At 42.5% G+C, this 21,749-nt stretch overlaps 2 protein-coding genes across 4 annotated transcripts; one reads left to right on the forward strand and one right to left on the reverse strand.

The window, feature by feature from the left end:
* Positions 1-582: 582 nt before the first annotated feature.
* Positions 583-7,601, reverse strand: oxsm (3-oxoacyl-ACP synthase, mitochondrial). 2 transcript variants are annotated; one of them, XM_079654989.1, is made up of 4 exons: positions 7,472-7,601; positions 6,701-7,182; positions 5,542-6,103; positions 583-1,336 (listed from the first exon to the last, which is right to left on the reverse strand). In XM_079654989.1, the coding sequence occupies exons 2-4, from the start codon at positions 7,128-7,130 to the stop codon at positions 934-936; spliced, it is 1,395 nt and encodes a 464-aa protein (XP_079511115.1). In that variant the 5' UTR covers positions 7,131-7,182; positions 7,472-7,601; the 3' UTR covers positions 583-933. The 2 variants fall into 2 exon arrangements, with proteins under 2 accessions (XP_079511115.1, XP_079511116.1); XM_079654990.1 differs by having other exon boundaries at positions 7,498-7,578.
* Positions 7,602-7,727: 126 nt separating this feature from the next.
* On the forward strand, positions 7,728-21,623 carry ngly1 (N-glycanase 1). 2 transcript variants are annotated; one of them, XM_079654987.1, is made up of 12 exons: positions 7,728-7,961; positions 9,615-9,729; positions 10,238-10,477; positions 12,058-12,220; positions 12,402-12,624; positions 13,124-13,245; positions 13,656-13,801; positions 14,112-14,222; positions 15,459-15,650; positions 16,026-16,211; positions 17,791-17,968; positions 20,081-21,623. In XM_079654987.1, exons 1-12 carry the CDS (start codon positions 7,861-7,863, stop codon positions 20,254-20,256), a joined length of 1,953 nt encoding a protein of 650 aa, XP_079511113.1. In that variant the 5' UTR covers positions 7,728-7,860; the 3' UTR covers positions 20,257-21,623. The 2 variants fall into 2 exon arrangements, with proteins under 2 accessions (XP_079511113.1, XP_079511114.1); XM_079654988.1 differs by having other exon boundaries at positions 12,405-12,624.
* The last annotated feature ends 126 nt before the right edge of the window (positions 21,624-21,749 follow it).

The raw sequence follows: 21,749 nt of genomic DNA on the forward strand, positions 1-21,749 counted from the left end.
TGTTATACAAGTTAATTTAGTTTGACGAACCAAGTACAATTCTGTGGAACCTGTGAACAAAAATACAATCAATTAAAGTCAACCTATCGTTTTCTTTAATGTAATTTCCTTTAAAAGTCAATAATTATTCTCTAAAATGAGTCTGTTCAGACGCTGCTGAGACACCGAGACATGAACAGAAGACTACAAAACAAACAAATACCATTTTGTGGACAAAGTAAAGGTAATTAAAGTCAACCAATCATTTTTCACTTTTTTTAAAGTAAATAATTATTCTCTTAATTAGTCTGTTGAGATGCTGCTGAGACAGACACATATCTTTAATATCCCTTGATGATCAGATGTTTTATTATTTATTTGGCTCAATTCACAATTTTTGGTTTCCGATAAACCAAGTACCATTTTGTGGAACCTGCGGACAAAATAAATGCAATTAAAGTAAACTTATCATTTATTTTAATGGGCCAATTTCCTTTGAAAGTAATTAATTACTCTCCTAATGAGTCTGTTCAGATGCTGCTGACACACTGAGACAACTTTAATATCTGTTTATCTGAATGTATTTATATTTGGCTAAAAAAACACACTTCTTGGTCTTTTATTTTACAAGTTCATTAACTTAGACGAACCATATACCATTTTGTGGAACCTGTGGACAGAAAACACATTTAACTAAAGTCAACATATCATCTTTTTAATGGAGTAATTTCCTTTTCAATTCACACTTTCTTACTTAACATCAACGTATCAGTATTTTTCTGTGTGTACTATCCCCTTAAAGCCAATAATTACTCTCTTAATGAGTGCGTTCACATGCTGCTGAGACAGAGACATAACTTTTGTTCATTAACTTATACGAACTTAACATCAACGTATCCATGTTTGTCTGTGAGTACTATCCCCTCAAAGCCTATCCCCTCTTAATGAGTGTGTTCACAAGCTGCTGAGACACAGAGAGGCGTTGGTGCCTCCGAACCCGAAGGAGTTAGTGAGAGCGACTCTTCGTCCCTCAGCGCTCCACCTCTGCGCTGTGAAGGGCACGTAGTTCAGGTTGAACTCTGGATCTGTGCGGTCCAGGTTCAGGGTGGGAGGAAGGACCCCGTGGAAGCAGGACAGAGCCGTGAAAGCTGCCTCCAGAGCCCCTGCGGCCCCTAAAAGGTGCCCCGTGGCCCCTTTAGTGGAGGAGACGGACAGGTGCTCAGAGCTCTGATGGAACAGCTTCTTGATGGCGGCGTTTTCAGCGGCGTCTCCCAAAGGAGTGGAGGTGGCGTGAGCGTTAACGTACGTCACGTCTGAAGGAGAAACCCCCGCATCTCTGAGGGCCGCTGACATGCACCTGAGAGGACAGAGGTCAGAGGTCAGAGGTCAGTACAAAGTGGAATATTACACTGTGATAATGATAAGTAGGTTTGGACATTTTTTTTAGCATTAAATTGTGTTTCACAAAAGATACTCTCTGGAACGCTCTCCCTGCTGAGATTCACAACATCCCCAAACTCGACGCCTTCAAAAGGGCCCTCAAGTCCCATCTGGTTGCCAAGGCTTTCGGCCCCTAATCGATCTGTTGTTTTGCCTGTCTGACTTTTGTTTTGTTATTTTTGTTTTTTGCCCTATTACTTGTAAAGCGACCTTGGATCCCTTGAAAGGCGCTATATAAATCCAAGCTATTATTATTATTATTATTATTATTATACAATAAGCTCAATTAGAGGGAATGGTCATTTTTGCCATCTCTGAGAGAGTTAGGATCTATGGTATCAGTGTAATAATAACATATGAGTAAGAGTAACTTAGAAGATAGTACTATTGGGTTGTTGTTATTGAGAACTATTAATATGAAGACTTTTTTTTGTTTTTTTGTTGAATATACAAATATTACCATGAATGTGGATAAATACTGTTTTTAACAATACGGTATTCTGTTTCTCACATTTAGATATTTTTTATTTTTGTATCTGTTCGAAATAAAGACTGAAAATGAAAAAAATGAAAAACAAGTATTGGACTCAAACTGGAGTGAGTAATCATGACTTAGATTGTGTTTGATTGTTGTGATGTGTGTCTGATTGTTGTGATGTGTGTCTGATTGTTGTGATGTGTGTCTGATTGTTGTGATGTGTGTCTGATTGTTGTGATGTGTGTTTGATTGTTGTGATTTGTGTCTGATTGTTGTGATTTGTGTCTGATTGTTGTGATGTGTGTTTGATTGTTGTGATTTGTGTTTGATTGTTGTGATTTGTGTCTGATTGTTGTGATTTGTGTCTGATTGTTGTGATTTGTGTTTGATTGTTGTGATGTGTGTCTGATTGTTGTGATGTGTGTCTGATTGTTGTGATGTGTGTCTGATTGTTGTGATGTGTGTCTGATTGTTGTGATTTGTGTTTGATTGTTGTGATGTGTGTCTGATTGTTGTGATTTGTGTCTGATTGTTGTGATTTGTGTTTGATTGTTGTGATGTGTGTCTGATTGTTGTGATGTGTGTCTGATTGTTGTGATGTGTGTCTGATTGTTGTGATGTGTGTTTGATTGTTGTGATTTGTGTTTGATTGTTGTGATGTGTGTCTGATTGTTGTGATTTGTGTTTGATTGTTGTGATTTGTGTTTGATTGTTGTGATGTGTGTTTGATTGTTGTGATTTGTGTTTGATTGTTGTGATTTGTGTTTGATTGTTGTGATTTGTGTCTGATTGTTGTGATTTGTGTTTGATTGTTGTGATTTGTGTTTGATTGTTGTGATTTGTGTCTGATTGTTGTGATTTGTGTCTGATTGTTGTGATTTGTGTTTGATTGTTGTGATTTGTGTCTGATTGTTGTGATTTGTGTCTGATTGTTGTGATTTGTGTTTGATTGTTGTGATTTGTGTCTGATTGTTGTGATTTGTGTTTGATTGTTGTGATGTGTGTTTGATTGTTGTGATGTGTGTCTGATTGTTGTGATGTGTGTCTGATTGTTGTGATTTGTGTCTGATTGTTGTGATGTGTGTCTGATTGTTGTGATGTGTGTCTGATTGTTGTGATGTGTGTTTGATTGTTGTGATGTGTGTCTGATTGTTGTGATTTGTGTTTGATTGTTGTGATGTGTGTCTGATTGTTGTGATGTGTGTCTGATTGTTGTGATGTGTGTTTGATTGTTGTGATTTGTGTTTGATTGTTGTGATGTGTGTTTGATTGTTGTGATGTGTGTCTGATTGTTGTGATGTGTGTTTGATTGTTGTGATGTGTGTTTGATTGTTGTGATGTGTGTTTGATTGTTGTGATTTGTGTTTGATTGTTGTGATGTGTGTTTGATTGTTGTGATTTGTGTTTGATTGTTGTGATGTGTGTCTGATTGTTGTGATTTGTGTCTGATTGTTGTGATTTGTGTTTGATTGTTGTGATGTGTGTCTGATTGTTGTGATGTGTGTCTGATTGTTGTGATGTGTGTCTGATTGTTGTGATTTGTGTTTGATTGTTGTGATGTGTGTTTGATTGTTGTGATTTGTGTTTGATTGTTGTGATGTGTGTCTGATTGTTGTGATTTGTGTCTGATTGTTGTGATTTGTGTTTGATTGTTGTGATGTGTGTCTGATTGTTGTGATGTGTGTCTGATTGTTGTGATGTGTGTCTGATTGTTGTGATTTGTGTTTGATTGTTGTGATTTGTGTTTGATTGTTGTGATGTGTGTTTGATTGTTGTGATGTGTGTCTGATTGTTGTGATTTGTGTCTGATTGTTGTGATTTGTGTCTGATTGTTGTGATGTTTGTCTGATTGTTGTGATGTGTGTCTGATTGTTGTGATGTGTGTCTGATTGTTGTGATGTGTGTCTGATTGTTGTGATTTGTGTCTGATTGTTGTGATGTGTGTCTGATTGTTGTGATGTGTGTCTGATTGTTGTGATTTGTGTCTGATTGTTGTGATTTGTGTTTGATTGTTGTGATGTGTGTCTGATTGTTGTGATGTGTGTCTGATTGTTGTGATTTGTGTCTGATTGTTGTGATGTGTGTCTGATTGTTGTGATGTGTGTCTGATTGTTGTGATGTGTGTCTGATTGTTGTGATTTGTGTTTGATTGTTGTGATGTGTGTCTGATTGTTGTGATTTGTGTCTGATTGTTGTGATGTTTGTTTGATTGTTGTGATGTGTGTCTGATTGTTGTGATGTGTGTCTGATTGTTGTGATGTGTGTCTGATTGTTGTGATGTGTGTCTGATTGTTGTGATTTGTGTTTGATTGTTGTGATGTGTGTCTGATTGTTGTGATGTGTGTCTGATTGTTGTGATTTGTGTTTGATTGTTGTGATTTGTGTCTGATTGTTGTGATTTGTGTTTGATTGTTGTGATTTGTGTCTGATTGTTGTGATGTGTGTCTGATTGTTGTGATTTGTGTTTGATTGTTGTGATGTGTGTCTGATTGTTGTGATGTGTGTCTGATTGTTGTGATGTGTGTCTGATTGTTGTGATTTGTGTTTGATTGTTGTGATTTGTGTCTGATTGTTGTGATTTGTGTCTGATTGTTGTGATTTGTGTTTGATTGTTGTGATGTGTGTTTGATTGTTGTGATGTGTGTTTGATTGTTGTGATGTGTGTCTGATTGTTGTGATTTGTGTCTGATTGTTGTGATTTGTGTCTGATTGTTGTGATTTGTGTTTGATTGTTGTGATTTGTGTTTGATTGTTGTGATTTGTGTCTGATTGTTGTGATGTGTGTTTGATTGTTGTGATGTGTGTTTGATTGTTGTGATGTGTGTTTGATTGTTGTGATGTGTGTCTGATTGTTGTGATTTGTGTCTGATTGTTGTGATTTGTGTTTGATTGTTGTGATTTGTGTTTGATTGTTGTGATTTGTGTCTGATTGTTGTGATGTGTGTCTGATTGTTGTGATTTGTGTTTGATTGTTGTGATTTGTGTTTGATTGTTGTGATGTGTGTCTGATTGTTGTGATGTGTGTCTGATTGTTGTGATTTGTGTTTGATTGTTGTGATGTGTGTCTGATTGTTGTGATGTGTGTCTGATTGTTGTGATGTGTGTTTGATTGTTGTGATGTGTGTTTGATTGTTGTGATGTGTGTCTGATTGTTGTGATGTGTGTCTGATTGTTGTGATGTGTGTTTGATTGTTGTGATTTTTGTTTGATTGTTGTGATGTGTGTCTGATTGTTGTGATGTGTGTCTGATTGTTGTGATTTGTGTTTGATTGTTGTGATTTGTGTTTGATTGTTGTGATTTTTGTTTGATTGTTGTGATGTGTGTCTGATTGTTGTGATTTGTGTTTGATTGTTGTGATGTGTGTCTGATTGTTGTGATGTGTGTTTGATTGTTGTGATGTGTGTCTGATTGTTGTGATGTGTGTCTGATTGTTGTGATTTGTGTCTGATTGTTGTCATTTGTGTTTGATTGTTGTGATGTGTGTCTGATTGTTTTTTGATGTATCCATAATTCAATCCCAAAGTTTGGAACCACTACTTTAATAAGTGACAAGAGTTTCACTGCATTATATATTATTACTTAAACGTTGAAACCACAAGCTGAAAATGTAACTCCATGCTCGATAAAACCCTAAGTTAGAGACCTGAAGGCTCCGTCTCCATCAGCAGTGGGGGCCGTGATGTGGCTGGCGTCGCCTGAGAGCCCGTACCCCAGAATCTCAGCGTATATTCGGGCTCCTCTCCTCACAGCGTGCTCTCTTTCCTCAAGAAGCACCACGGCTGCCCCCTCTCCCATCACAAAGCCTTCTCTCTCTGGGTGAAAGGGCCTCGAGGCCTTCGGAGGATCATCGTTCCACTTCGTAGCGAGGGCCCTTGCTCTGGAGAACCCAGCTACAGATAAAGGACCCACGCAGGACTCTGCTCCCCCTGCCACCATCGCATCTGCATCTCCGTAGGATATGAATCTGGCAGCGTCTCCTATAGCGTGAACTCCCGTTGTGCAAGCTGTAGAAACTGCATGGTTGGGGCCCTTCAGTTTGTGCCGGATGCTGATGTGCCCGGCGGCCATGTTGACGAGGATTCGAGGCACGAAGAAGGGGCTGACCTTCTTGTATCCTTTCTCCTGGAAAGCAGAGGCGGTGCGAGAGATTTCCTCCAGAGACACCATGCCCATCCCCACAGCTACCCCAGTGCGGAGCTGCTCTTCTGGGGTTTTAGGGAGAGAAAAGAGTCAAAGACAGCTTAATGTTAACAACACACCGTCAGAGATGTAGAAGTACACACATCCTTTACTCAAGTAGAAGTACACACATCCTTTACTCAAGTGGAAGTACAGATACTCGTGTTTAAAAGTAAAAAAAAGAAAAAGTAATAGGCACGCAATGACTCTAAATAATAATGATCACGCCACCAAACACATTCAGACTAAAGGAACCAGCCTGTTTGGGAAATGAGAGAAGTAGAAAGTACAGGTATTTGAGTTCAACATGTAAGAACTGAAGTCAAACTAAAAAGTGGTCAGAAAAATAAGTAGTGGAGTAAAGTACTGATACCAGAAACATGTACTTCAAGGTCCCCTATTATAAAAAAAAACCACCGTTATGACATCATAAAGGGTCCAAAATCTGATCAGACAGGTTTTTATATCAATGGATCAGGACAAAAAGAGAGAGAATCTTTTTTCCTGAAACTTTCAGAGTCTCTTTACACAGAGTTGATCCCACAGAAGAGACATGAACAAGTGGATTTTGCAGGTGATCTTTAATTACAGTAACAAAGTATTTGCACTCCACTATTTCCCACCTGTGGTCGTCGGGGTCCAACCGGAGTCCTCCAGAGCCAGTTGAGCGGCTCCAAGTGCCATCACAGTAGCCGGACACATGCTGTTGATTTCCCCTCGAGATGCAAACTTCTCCTCCTCAAATTGCCCCGGTTCCTTTCCTCTGGGCACCAGAGCAGCCACTCTACAGGGGATGGTTCTGTACTGCTCTGAGGTGAGAGCCACAATCCCATTATGTCCCTTAATCAAGCGCTCCCAGGGTAAAGTAGTTCCTGTTCCCAGAGGACAAACCAACCCAATCCCAGTGATCACAACCCTCCTTTTCTGCGTTCCAGAGCTGCAGTGTCTGGAGTCTTGGTTTGGAGAAACACTGAAACATGTTTGAAGAAGGACCCGGATGTTGTGAGGTCTCAGCTGGAGATTAGTCCTGCAGGAAAGTGACAGAGCAGACATGCTGCTTCTTTAAAAGGTTTCCTTCTTCTTCTGTGAGGTTTATTGGCTCCACCTACAGGAATGAAGTGTCAGTAGATTTGCAGGAAACACAAAATTCTCTCTATTATTCTGGTTGCTCTTAAAAACAAACAGGCTGTATACTTTATCTGAGGCTCTCTCCAAGTTAAGTTTTGATTAGATAACCCTGAAGCTAACACTCCCCTCTTATAGTCATATTAGTGACAGTCTTTTCACAGTCACACATGTCTATACAGTTAGCTTGTAGTTTCGTTTGTATAACAGGGATTCATGCACACAGATACAATTGAAATACCCTCCAAAAACATACGTGTGTTACTTACTCGGCCAAACACTACTTCAAAGTTACCTGAGAATTGTTAATAAATCCAATAAACAAGAAAATAAACGAGTTTATCCTTCAAACTGCCTTACTAATGCTTATAGGTACCAATTCTGAACGCCTGATTGATTTAGCGCGTATATGTAGTTATTAGTTTCTAACACTCATGGCAATTATTATAAAACACAACATGTACACTTCACGCAGTGTTTTTAGGCCATGATGGAAAAGAGCAGGGAGAAGAAAGTCTTATTTTACGTATTTTTTAAACTACAAACACGTATTCAGGCGCTGATACGTCACCTAAAACCCCAAAGGGACCCCAATATCTATTAGCATCGTTAGCATCGTTAGCTCAGCTTGTGAAAACTGTCGGTTTGTGTAATAAAGATGTCTGTTTCTCCAGCAGTCACGACTTTATGTGAGAATTCAGATGAAGTCTTTCTGGACGCGGCGAAGCTGTTACTGACGTACTCTGATAATATCACGAGGTAAGGTTTATATCTGAATTAACGCTTTGTTTATGTGGTTTGTAGCTTAGCTGTCATTTAAAAAACGTGTATTAATGAGGTTTTCTTAATGACACGAAACTATACAAAACTAAATCTAAAAAATGTGGCAAAAGTAAACAATTCTACCAATTTCTACACAACTTAATCCTCGATTCACCACTATTTGTTTCTGTCTTCTTTTCATAATGCCTTCAGTTGGAAGTCATGTCATGAAAACTGATGTTAATCAATAACAAACTAGCATTATGTTTGTCAACAACAACAACAACAACAGCAACTGTGTAAACGCATCAGTTAAAAGCACTGGTGTAAAGTAACTAAGCACATTTACTCAAGTACTGTAATTAAGTACAATTTCGAGGTACTTGTACTTTACTACTGTGTACTTTAACTCCACTACAGTTCAGAGGTACATGGTGTACTTTTCCTCCTCTACATGTATTTAATCCCTTTACTTACTTCACAGATCTGGATGAATGATGTGAAATCTAATCAAGTGTTGAATCAGACTTTAGTTCCACCTGGAGTAAATCCACCAGCTACCCTGCAGTATACAAAGTCATTCAAACTAGCTGCTCCTTTACCAGCTTTGAGAACACTTTCATGATCAATCATTATAAAACATATCATATATATTATTCTGAAATGAACCAATCTCCTCCTTCGCGTCGAAAGGAGCCAGTTGAGGTGGTTCGGGCACCTAGTTAGGATGCCACCTAGTTAGGATGCCACCTGGGCGCCTCCCTAGGGAGGTATTCCAGGCACGTCCAGCTGGGAGGAGACCGAGGGGTAGACCTAGGACCAGGTGGAGGGATTATATCTCTTCTCTGGCCTCGGAGCGCCTTGGGACCCCCCAGTCAGAGCTGGTTGATGTGGCCAGGGAAAAGAAAGTTTGGGGCTCTCTGCTGGAACTGCTACCCCCAAGACCCGACCACGGATAAGCGGGAGAAGATGGATGGATGGACCAATCTGCACAACGACTACTTTTACTGTCGCTACTTTCACTATATTTTGATGAGAATACTTTTCTACTTTGACTTGAGGAACATTTTGAATGCAGGACTTTTACTGTAACAGAGTATTCCTACACTCTGGTACTTCTACTTTTACTCAAGAACAAGATCTGAGTACTTCTACTTTTACTCAAGAACAAGATCTGAGTACTTCTACTTTTACTCAAGTACAAGATCTGAGTACTTCTACTTTTACTCAAGAACAAGATCTGAGTACTTCTACTTTTACTCAAGAACAAGATCTGAGTACTTCTACTTTTACTTAAGAACAAGATCTGAGTACTTCTACTTTTACTCAAGTACACGATCTGAGTACTTCTACTTTTACTCAAGTACAAGATCTGAGTACTTCTACTTTTACTCAAGTACACGATCTGAGTACTTCTACTTTTACTCAAGTACAAGATCTGAGTACTTCTGCTTTTACTCAAGTACAAGGTCTGAGTACTTCTACTTTTACTCAAGTACAAGATCTGAGTACTTCTACTTTTACTCAAGTACAAGATCTGAGTACTTCTACTTTTACTCAAGTACAAGGTCTGAGTACTTCTACCTTTACTCAAGTACAAGACCTCTAACACAGCTCTTAACTTCCTCTTCTCTTGTCTTTTCCCAACAGGTTTCCCAACGAGGAAAAGTACCGATCGATCCGAATCGGAAACCCCACGTTCTCCACCAAGCTGCTGCCCATCAGAGGAGCCGTGGAGTGCCTCTTTGAGATGGGGTTTGAGGAGGTAATGAACGAATCACAATCCTGGAGCACCACTACAATCTGTAATAACTGTGATCTGGATGCTATCACACTACTTCTACGTGCTACACTTATATTTTATGTTTGAAATAAGGGGGGTCCCAGGTTCAAACCCCACTGCAGTCAGCATGTCATTGTGTCCCTGAGACACTTCACCCCAAAGTGCTCCTGTGGGGGTTGTCCACAGTATTGAGTATGGAAGTCGCTTTGGATAAAAGCGACTAACATGTGAAGTGAAATGTAATATAATGAAAAAATAGCAATATTTAAATTGAATATAAGTGAAAATAACATATAATAAAAGGATATATGTGCAGGGTTAGTATGGCAAGTGGTATAAGAGGTAGCTTTGTGTACAATGTGCACAACTCTGAGGGTTGTGCAGGACTGACTAAAACAAATAAGATATGGTTTCATTGATGTAATGCTTAGAGTGATTCTGATGTTTTCATGAGCCTGACACTGACGGTGATGCTACTCCTCCTTTTCAGGCTGAGACCCACCTGGTGTTCCCCAGGTCTGCATCAGTGGATCAGATGAAGCTCATCAGGGACTCCATAGCATCAGAAAGAGACCGGAGGCTGGGGGGGAGGCAGGCTGCATCTCCCATTACTCCCACTTTACCCATTACTCCCACTACTCCCACTTTACCCACTACCTCTCCGACTACTCCCAGCTCAGCCTCAGCTCCAGTGGTCTCTGCACCTCCTCCACCACAGCCTTCCTCCCTGGTAAAGATCCACGTTAAAAATACGATACGGTAAATGAGCGGTTATGTACTGTAGCACAGCAGGGAAGTAAAAGCAAGCATTAAAGGCCAAAAGGATTAAAGTGAGTCTGCTACAAATCCTACAATTTCATGTTTAAAAAAGGCAAGAAGAGATGGATTTGAAAAGTAAAGAGCGTGGTATCATCATCTACGATACGATAATACTTGAATGGTCAGATGAAGTCTGAAATGCTCCTTGCATCACAGCAGCTCCATGTGTAACATCAACAGACAAGTATCAAGACACATGACAAACAAACAACAAACATTGAACATCAGGATCAGTGAGAGAGAAGCTGCTCAGAGAGTCAGCTCTGTGTTCACTGAGAGGACTGACTGGAGCACAAAGGAGGCTTAAAGGTCCCATGGCCATTTCTACTGATCATAGTTCCATTGTTGAGGTCGACTAGAATAGATTTATATTGTTCAATGTTCCAAACTCTCATTGGTTTCTCAAACAGTATCTCTGTATAGTATGTGTGTTCACTCTCTGTCCTACACGGCTTGTTGGAGCTCCTGCCCCCCCCTCCCCCTCCCTGTGAGCCCAGTGGCCGTCTGCGAGACAGTGAGACAGCGAGACACAGCAAAACCCAGCCCGAAGCACACACACCCACACCCGCAGCCTGGCTGGGAGTTTGTGTGTGTGCCCAGGCTGAGTTCCTCTGTGTCTCGCTGTCTCGCCGACCCCACACCAGTGAGCCGGCTCACAGTGTCCGCTCCTCGCAGCAGCGAGCCTCGCAACGTCCCGCCGACTGTGTGTGTGAGGAAGTCCACGGATTGGTCGAAACGTAACGGCTCCACGGACGTAATGTAACGGCTCAGCGGATTGGTCAATTTGGACCAATCTGCGGAACCGTTACGTTACGTCACTATACCCGAAATACGTCAATATACCCAAGAAGCAAACAATGAAAAAAGAGAATTCCCCAGCGAGGCGTTCTGGGGCAGCACAGACAGGTCTTCTCTGTCTTAGAGTTTTACTCTCTACAGGGTGAACTTTGAGGGTTTGAGACTCTGCAGACCGTTTACATGCAGAAAAAAAAAAAGTTTAAATGCTAGGAAATCTGTATATTTGACCTCTTTGTGGTTTTATGTTTATCTGTGATCTACAAGATAGTTATGATCTAGGATTCTGGGATAGATTGCTTTTGTCTCCACCCACACATCTGGGGAATTCTGGGTATTTTCCTCTTTAGAGTCAAACAGGAAACACAACTTTTACTCTTGTGATTAACTCTCCCCATTTATCAGGTATGTTCTCGCTATAAACAAAGTTCATCTGGTTCTAATTACTCGTTAACATTTAGAGTTTCTGTGACATTTGGAGTAAATTAGACGCTTGTTAGAATCGACAAACCACAGCTTTCCTGTTGAGGAAATACTGCTTTTATTATTATGATTTGCTCCTATTTATCAAGGGTTTAACAGGACACATTATAAATAAATAAAACTGTATTGGACCCTCATTTCACACGGACACATCCTGTCAAATGAAACCATTTAAGGGTTAACGATGTGTTTGTGTTCCTGTGTTCCCTTCAGGAGAACAGTATGAACTTCTTTGCCACCCTGCAGTCTAACTTCCAACACGTGCTGCTGTACGAGAACCTGGATCTGCAGCAGAAAGCTCTGAGCCGCATCCCTGAGGAGAGGCTGAGGTCTGAGGCAGAGGTCCAGCTGAGAGGGGCCAGAGCGGAGGATCCAGGTGAACAACATTCAGACGATAACTGTCATGTGCAGATGGAAATCAAAAATACTAAGTCTACGGCTCTTCAGACAATCCAACATAAATACTTATGACATAAAACTATCAAAATAATGCAAAAAGAAACAGAATAGGAATAAAATGGTAGGAGAGAAGGTTGAATGTGTGTCATGTGACTCAGCAGATTGTAAACTGGGCCTGGAGGACTTCCTGGTGCTGGAGCTGCTCAGATGGTTCAAACAGGACTTCTTCTCCTGGGTGGACCACCTGCCGTGCAGCCGCTGCTCAGGAGCCACGCAGAACTCGAACCCTCTGCAGCCCTCTGCTGAGGACCTCCGCTGGGGGGCCCAGAGGGTCGAGAACCACTACTGTCACACCTGCAGGCTCTCCACCAGGTTCCCCAGGTGTGTGTGTGTGTGTGTGTGTGTGTGTGTGTGTGTGTGTGTGTGTGTGTGTGTGTGTGTGTGTGTGTGTGTGTGTGTGTGTGTGTGTGTGTGTGTGTGTGTGTGTGTGTGTGTGTGTGTGTGTGTGTGTGTGTGTGTGTGTGTGTGTGTGTGTGTGTGTGTGTGTGTGTGTGTGTGTGTGTGTGTGTGTGTGTGTGTGTGTGTGTGTGTGTGTGTGTGTGTGTTGCATGGTGATGATTGTGTTTGCCCTGTTTGATAGGAACACTCTTTAACTCCAGCGTGACTCATCATGAGTTTCTGAGTCAACACAGAGAGAGCGTTCCTTAGAAACACACACACACACACAGAAACACACACACACACACACACACACACACACACACACACACACACACACACACACACACAGAGAAGTGAGACATAGTTTAACCCCATAAGCTTGTAACACCAGGTGGTAACAGGGCTTTATTGATTATACATTCTGTTTTGTTAATTACAGATACAACAATCCTGAGAAGCTCCTGGAGACGAGGAGGGGGCGCTGTGGGGAGTGGGCCAACTGCTTCACTCTGTGCTGCAGAGCCATGGGCCTGGAGGCACGATACATCTGGGACAGCACAGGTACCTGCTTTCAAAGGGATTCATATTGTCATATAATCATTTCAAACATATAGTCTTATACTCTGATTGCCTCAAAACTCTGACTGTTCAAATTGTATTTTAAGTCTTGTATGTGTTTAACAGAGACATGTGTTTAGGATATACAGAATGTCAGCAGAACTTCTCTCTCCTCTGAGGGTGAAGCTGCTCTGTTCCTGCTTTTCAGATCCATCTCACTTTATATTGACTTTCTTTATGACTTTATTAAATATCACAAAAGACAAACTTTGTCCATGAATCATTTATCAGTTTCTCTTGAGAGTGTCCTCCACAGAGAGACCACTGAAGGATGTGTAGTCCTCATGATCTCTGCAGAAGAACAGCAATCCATGCCGGTGTGTGTGTGTGTTAATGTTTCCGTGGTGTTTCAGATCACGTGTGGACGGAGGTTTTCTCCACTTCTCAGCGCCGGTGGCTGCACTGCGACTCGTGTGAGAACGGCTGTGATAAACCTCTGCTCTATGAAGTGGGCTGGGGGAAGAAGCTGGCCTACATCCTGGCTTTCTCCAAGGACCAGGTCAGACTCAGGGACTACACACACCGTTTTAGTGCTACTACTTTAGCTGGTACCATTACTACACATGGGACCACGACTTTATTGATCAAAAATACTGCAGTAGCAGAAATATAGGCTCATAATATACTGTATATACATATGATAGGATATCATTTACAGATATACAGAAGAATTGCAAACATTGTGTTCCCCTACCTTTTGCACTCAGCCCCAAACCCATTATCCTCCCATGTACCCTCATGCACGTGCATAAGGAAGAATAGAAGCATGTCTGTGTGGTCCCCTGTCATGCTCCTGTGTTGCTCTGCAGGTGGTGGATGTGACCTGGAGATATTCCTGCAAACATCCAGAGGTTTTGTCGAGGAGGACGAAGGTCCAGGAGTCCTGGCTGCTGCACACCATCCACAGGCTCAACACCTCCGTAAATATTAACCCTTTAACCCCTGCACACGAGACTCATTCACACGCCTGATTAGAAAGAATACACTTTATAATAATAACAATACACTTTATTTATATATAGCCCCTTTCATGCCTGACGCAGACCAAAGTGCTTTACATAGAGTGTGACAGAAAATGGCAATAACAAGTGAGGAACATAATTAAAAACAAGGTCTAAAGAAACAGAACGAGTTAAATCACTGAACCATAAAACAATAAAACATGAACTTTGATACTGCTAAAAACAAGGTGTGTGTGTGTGTGTGTGTGTGTGTGTGTGTGTGTGTGTGTGTGTGTGTGTGTGTGTGTGTGTGTGTGTGTGTGTGTGTGTGTGTGTGTGTGTGTGTGTGTGTGTGTGTGTGTGTGTGTGTGTGTGTGTGTGTGTGTGTGTGTGTGTGTGTGTGTGTGTGTGTGTGTGTGTGTGTGTGTGTGTGTGTGTGTGTGTCAGTGTGTGGGGGGGGGGGGGGGGTGTGTAGGGCAGAGGTTGCGCTAGACTTTTTCACTGCCCGTCATTTTGACGGACTGGATCGTAATATTTTCGTCAAAATTCAGTATTACCCGTCAGCCTTTACACTCTTGGGGGGGGGGGGGAGAGAGTGAGAGAGTACTGTCAACCGGGGGGGGGGGGAGAGAGAGAGAACTGTCAACGGGGGGCGGGGCTCACGCTTGTGAACTGTTAGCGCCGTGTTATTCATGCCCGCTGCACCTCGTGGGAGTACGCACAGCGTTTCAATGATTTGTTCGGCACAGTTAGGTTTGGAAACAGTATCATTTCCTTTTTGGCGGGCATGCTTAACACCGGAGCCTCGCTGCGGGGAAACTGTGGCGCTGTTCCGAGTTTGTTCTAATCTGTCAAAATGAAGGACTGCTTTCAGAATTTTCCGTCATTGTTAAAAAAAATCTGTCATAGACGGAAAATATTCGGTTAACGCGACCTCTGGTGTGGGGTGTTGGTTTCTTTGTTTTATTGCTGCCTTTAAGATGGATGCCTTTGGTTTTGTTTATGTTTGTTCTGCCTTTGTGTATGAAATGTGAAAGATTTCATAAAAATTGCCCCAAATGATAAGCCAGATTAAGGCAAGTTTATTTAAATAGCACCTTTCAACACAAGGCAATTCAAAGTGCTTTACAGAAATCTAAAAGATAGGTCTTTCATTTACTTTTACAAATTCTAATTCAAGCTGCTCCTCCTCTCTTCCCTGCTGTGATATTTCAGAGGCAGCAGTCCCTGAGTCCCGTGAGGAAGAAGGATCTGACGGAGCGGCTGCTGGTGGAGCTCGTGGAGTTTCTGTCTCCAAAGAAACCAAAACCTGGAGAGCTGGGAGGACGAAACTCTGGATCTCTGGCCTGGAGGAGAGCGAGGGGGGAGACCAGGAAGACTGATGCAGGGACGTCTACTGAGACACAGGTGTGTGTGTGTGTGTGTGTGTGTGTGTGTGTGTGTGTGTGTGTGTGTGTGTGTGTGTGTGTGTGTGTGTGTGTGTGTGTGTGTGTGTGTGTGTGTGTGTGTGTGTGTGTGTGTGTGTGTGTGTGTGTGTGTGTGTGTGTGTGTGTGTGTGTGTGTGTGTGTGTGTGTGTGTGTGTGTGTGTGTGTGTGTGTGTGTGTGTGTGTGTGTGTGTGTGTGTGTGTGTGTGTGTGTGTGTGTGTGTGTGTGTGTGTGTGTAGCTGGATGTCTGATACGTGTGTGTGTGTTTAGCTAGATGTCTGATACGTGTGTGTGTTTAGCTAGATGTCTGATACCTGTGTGTGTGTGTTTAATAACTGTGTGTGTGTTTTCCTCAGGCTGCAGGTTTTGTGTTCACTCTGACGGAGAAGGAGAAGATGCAGAAGTTGCTTCACGTGCGTTACTCTTCCTCCAGAGACGAGTACTGCCGCCTGTCCAACGACTCTGAGAGGACCCAGACCTGGGATCAGTGTGTGTGGAGCAGGACGTCCGTCTGCAGGAAGGTGGAGGAGGACTGGCAGATGGTACCATCATCAATATTATTATTATTTAATTTTTTTAATTTATTCTACTTCAACAATTACCTTAATTTTCGGACTATAAGCCGCGCCTTTTTTCCCATTTTTCGACCCTGCGGCTTATATAACGGTGCGGCTAATCTATGGATATTTACAGCTAACGGCCACTAGGGGACCTCCTAAATCTATGGATTTTACAGGTTACAGTCCACCACCTTTAACTCTATGGGCTCTATGGCCGGTCCGCGCCCCCCTCCTTTAAGCGGCGGGTTCCAGCAGGAAAAGCTGGAGGCCGGAAAAGAGTGAGACAGGTAGCGCGCAAAAGTGAAAGTGGAACCGAGAGTGGTACGAGAGACAGAACGAGAGCAAGACAGACAGACATTACGAGAGCGAGACAGTTTGTCCCCGTACCACTGGTTGAAAACCACTGCTGTAGATCACTGCCGGTACGTGCGCTGGGAGCGCACCGTTTAAGTTTGAAAGTTGAAAAGTGTGTGTGTCTGAAACGCTATGTGATACAGTACAGTTTACACAGCACATGTTCTGGAGCTACTATTGCACTAAATGCTAACACTTGAATACGTTATGCAAATATGCAACTTGTTTGTTGAAATGTTAATAAATGGGAGCTTCCTCAAACAGCCATCTCTTTCCCCACAATCCCCTCTGTGCACGAACCCTTACATATGGTAATGAAACATTAAAACACCTGCGGCTTATAGTCCAGTGCGGCTTATATATGTACACATCATTCAATTTAGCTGCTGCGGCTTAGATTCAGGTGAGCCTTATAGTCCGGAAATTACGGTAGACAGTTTATACATGTGAAATCTAACACAATGAGTAGAAGCAGGACGGCAGAAAGCAGAGTTTATTCTCCCGTTAGTCATCCAGCTGCAGGATAAATAAAATAAAAGATAATTCCTTAATTATACACACACACAGATAAACAAAATTATATATATACATACATATACATATGTACTAGGGATGTGCATCTCCATCACTGAGGCCGATGCGATGCGTATCTCGATACCTTGCCTACGATACATTAACGATACATTTGAAACACCAGGCGATACGATACGATTCACCCTGTTGCGATACAGTTTGATACGATTTGATTCAACACGATGCAAAATAATGATACTTCAATATGGTACGACAGAAGATTTTTGTTTTATTCCTTATATGCAGCAAATCATAAATTAACAAAAAAGTGCTTTACATATTTGGTTCTCTCTACTCTCTCTCTACATCCCATCAGGCTGTTTCTTTTTTACCTTAAACAAAACAAACACTTGGACCTTTCACAAACTGGCCTTGTCACACGTGTAGCACTGTTCTCTGTCTCCAGAGTACAGTACACCTCAGTTAATCAATGTAAGGATGCATTGCCCAGTGTGCAAATAACAGCTACCGTAGTGCAATGCCCATTCAGCTGCTGCCTGATGTGCTTAACACTCAGTCAGAGGCTAACTCACCAGTGAAACACAAACAACAAATATCTAACTAATATCTTTTCAGACCCAGGTTCAACGATGCGTCCTCCAGGTGTGATGGCTGATTGTATTTCTCTCCCCAGGTGTACTTGGCTCGTACTGAAGGCTCCTCTTCGGGAAAGGTCAGCTGGAAGTTTGACTTTTCCTCGGCGGGGATGAAGGTTTCGTCTGTCTCCGTCTCAGCTAAGAGTGAGACCTTCCACTCGGGGAGCGTCTGCTGGACTCTGCAGGCCGGAGAGAGAACTGCAGCGTTCTCTGGAGGTACGCCCACATATTCATCATCAAATACTGCCCACATGCTTAAGATAAGATAAGATGGACCTTTTTTCATCCCCTTGTGGAAATTCAGGCGTTTATAGCAGAAACACAGTCAGAATGAAAAACAGGATTCACACGAGGTCAAAATAAATAGAATACAAATTGAAATAATAATACAACAAAAAAAAATGATAAAGTAATAACGTAACTATTGAAACAAGATATCACGTTTGAGATAGTTAGAGCTAGTGTTGCACTCAAGTCACCAAATCTCGAGTCCCCACTCTTTGTGTCCGAGTCGAGTCACGAGTCACGAAAATCGGCGCTTTAGTCCGACTCCAGTACTCGAGTACTCCAAATGTTGTTATGGGGCATTTCCACTACACGGCCTCGCTCGGCTTCGCTCGGTATGGCTAGGCCTCGTTAGGACAGGCTCACTTTATGCTCACGGGCCCCGCACGGCTCGGCACGCTTAAAGCGAGCTCCGCGCTGCAGTGGAAACGCACCATAGAGCCACTGAAGCACCTGAAGCACCTGAAGCACCTGAAGCACCTGAAGCACCTGAAGCACCTATTTACCTTTTAGAGAAGTTGTGAATGCTGTAGGTTTTGTATACGTTTATATTATCGGTCTATGCTTGGGTTATGTCTCTGTTATTACTTCAGCACATGGCCGAAGACAAGTTCATACAAGAATTGCGGTCCAAAGTGCTTCACAGTAGACTATTGACATCTCTTCAAATAGACACAGATATCACATAGAATACAGTTAGAGACAATAGACATAGAAGAGCTAGAGATTGGAAGGGCTTGTAGCTCATAAGGGAGTTCTTGCAGGCTTTATACGTCAAGAGGAGGAGCCTAAAGTAAATCCTGAAGCCAGTGCAGAGCGGCTAAAACTGGACCCATGTGTTCTCTCTTCTTAGTTTTGTCTCCATGCCATAAAAACCTGGATGACAGCAAATCTACTCAAACTCAACAGTAAGAAGACTGAGCTCATGGTTGTGGCCCCCCAGGCACTGCTCCGGAAGGTTGGGGATCTCCTCCTCCACATTGACGGCTGTTCCATCTCCCCGTCTCCCAAAGTCCGTAACCTGGACCCCTCCCATCCTTGACTCAACTCTCTCATTTCAGTCACATATCAAATCCGTCACCAAGTCTGCCTTCTATCACCTCAGGAACACATCTCCCGTCTACGACCATCACTCTCCGATTCCGTGGCCCGAGACCCTCATCCATGCATTCGTCTCCTCCCGGTTGGACTACTGCAACGGAGTCCTGTTCGGGGTTCCCAGTAAAGCCCTGGACAGGCTCCAGTATGTGCAGAACTCGGCTGCCAGGGTGCTCACTCACACCAAGCCCTGGCAGCACATCACCCCCACCCTCATCCACCTCCACTGGCTCCCAGTCAATCACATATAAACTCCTTCTTCTGACCTACGAATCCCTCCATGCCCTCGCCCCCCAATACCTGTCTGACCTTCTCCGCCACCACACTCCATCCCGGAAGCTCCGATCGTCTGGACAGGATCTCCTCTCTACCCCCCGCACCAGGTTGCGGACTTTCGGTGACAGAGCTTTCAGTGTAGCATCCCCCACCCTCTGGAACTCTCTCGCCCCCGATATCCGCAGCGCCCCAACCTTGGACACTTTCAAAAAAGCCCTCAAAACGCACCTTTTCACCGAAGCTTTCCCCACTATAGAGTTAGTTTGATAGGTTTATTATTCCGCTACTTGCTTGCCCCCCCCCCCCTGACCTGTCTGCCTCTTTTCCCCTACTCCCCCCCCTGCCCGACTTGCGAAGCGACCTTGGGTTTCGTGAAAGGCGCTATACAAATATTACATTATATAACAGACGAGCTGCAGAGTTTGGGATGAGCTAAAGTCTGTCAGTAGTTTTTTTCCGGAGTTTAGTGAAAGGTGCATTCCAGTAGTCGATCCGGCTGGAGACGAAGGCAGCTTCTCAGCGTCTGTCTGTGTTATGACTGGTCTCACTTTAGCGATGCTTCTCAGGAGAAAGATGTTTTTGTCCCATGTGAGAGCTGAAGCTTAGATCTGACCTACAGACGTGTCTCCTCCTGATTACGTCCTCTCCTTTGTGTTTCCTCTCCTTCAGATGGGAAGATGCAGGACCTCCTGAGTGTCTCCGGCTGCTCAGAGTTCATCATTGAAGCCGGACTGAGCGGAGGAGAGGGGGAAACAACATGGCAGCACGCTCAGATCTTCAGGCAAAGCTTAAAGGAGACGGAGGAGCCTTCGTTTGAGATCCTCGTACACTTAGAAGACGCTTAACAGTTGCTTTTATGGATGGTGTCTAAATGTGTGGGATGAGGGGTTTGTCAAAACAGTGCAATATGTACACGTGTGAGTCCTCCAGGATGAGTATATGTGAATGGATGATTGGTAGATGAATGAGAACATCGCAGAGTAAAAACACTTTGACCAAATGAAGTCCAGGAACACTGCATGTAAAGCGTTTTAAACATGTTAGATTAGCCTTCACTATAAAAGTCATTTGAGACAGAGAGGAGTCATCGTCCACTTAGATGATAATTCAATATTGTGTATGCTTATGGCTGGAATAATAGATCTGTATGATGACAAAACATGTGTGTGAGTCCTCCACAATGAGTATATATGAATGGATGATGATGGACAAGATGTTGTACCCATCGTAGAGTTAACACACACCATTTGACCAAATAACCTGTAAAACATGCAGTCTAGAAACACTGCATGTAAAGGGTTTTAAACATGTTAGATTAGCCTTCACTGTAAAAGTCATTTGTGATGCACGGAGTCAGAGGAGGTCTCATTTGATATCCTCGTACACTTAGGAGATATTTAACAGTTGTTTTGCTTCTTGTTGGGATAATAGATCTGTAGGGTGAGAAATTGGTGCAATATTTAAATGTGTGTAAGTCCAGGATGAGAATATATGAATGGATGATTGACAGGATTTTGTACCTTTCACAGAGTGAAGTCACACATTAAACATTGATTTGACGAAAAGCAGAATAACCGATGACATGTGGTCCAAAAACCCTGCATGTAAAGAGATTTAAACATAAAAAAGGCCATTGTTTTTGTTAAATTTGCCTCCGTTTGTGATGCATGGAGACAGAGGAGTCTTAAATTGATCTGCTCGTCCACTTAGAAGATACTTAAGAGTTTTTTTACTAATGTTAAACCTTATTGGGGGCTTAATTCTGAGCTAATTGCTGGGATGATCGATTTGTATAAAGACAATTTCGTGAAATATTTCAAAGCGTGTCATCTTCCAGGGTGATTAAAGGTTGAATGGCTGATTGATAGATGAATGACCAGGTGAATTACATATTGAAGGGTAGGCTAAAGTCACATATTTTAAACTTTGATTTTACTAGAGTTACCTATGAGACACGCAGTTAAAAATACACAACATTTTGACATTACAAGCCATAGTCACATCGTCATCGGTTTTGCATGGAGACATTCCCTAGACGCCAGATTTCCTGCTATTAATAAAATAATTATTGGTCTCATTTATGGCATTTGTACACCTTGCCATGCCTACTTAAATCCCTGTGTACTAATATAAGCTGAGTGTTGTTGTTGTGGAGGAAAGGGATGAATGTTGGGGGAATATATGATGGGATAATAAAGATATTTTTAAAGTATTGTAGCTCTTTCAATGTATTTTTACAGCATGGATATACAAAGAGGTGGGAGAAGTACTCAGATGTTCTACTTGAGTAAAAGTAGAAGTACACATATCTTGTACTTGAGTAAAAGTAGAAGTACTC

The sequence above is a fragment of the Notothenia rossii genome (assembly GCF_949606895.1).
Source record: "Notothenia rossii genome assembly, chromosome: 10".
NCBI classification, from domain to species: domain Eukaryota; kingdom Metazoa; phylum Chordata; class Actinopteri; order Perciformes; family Nototheniidae; genus Notothenia; species Notothenia rossii.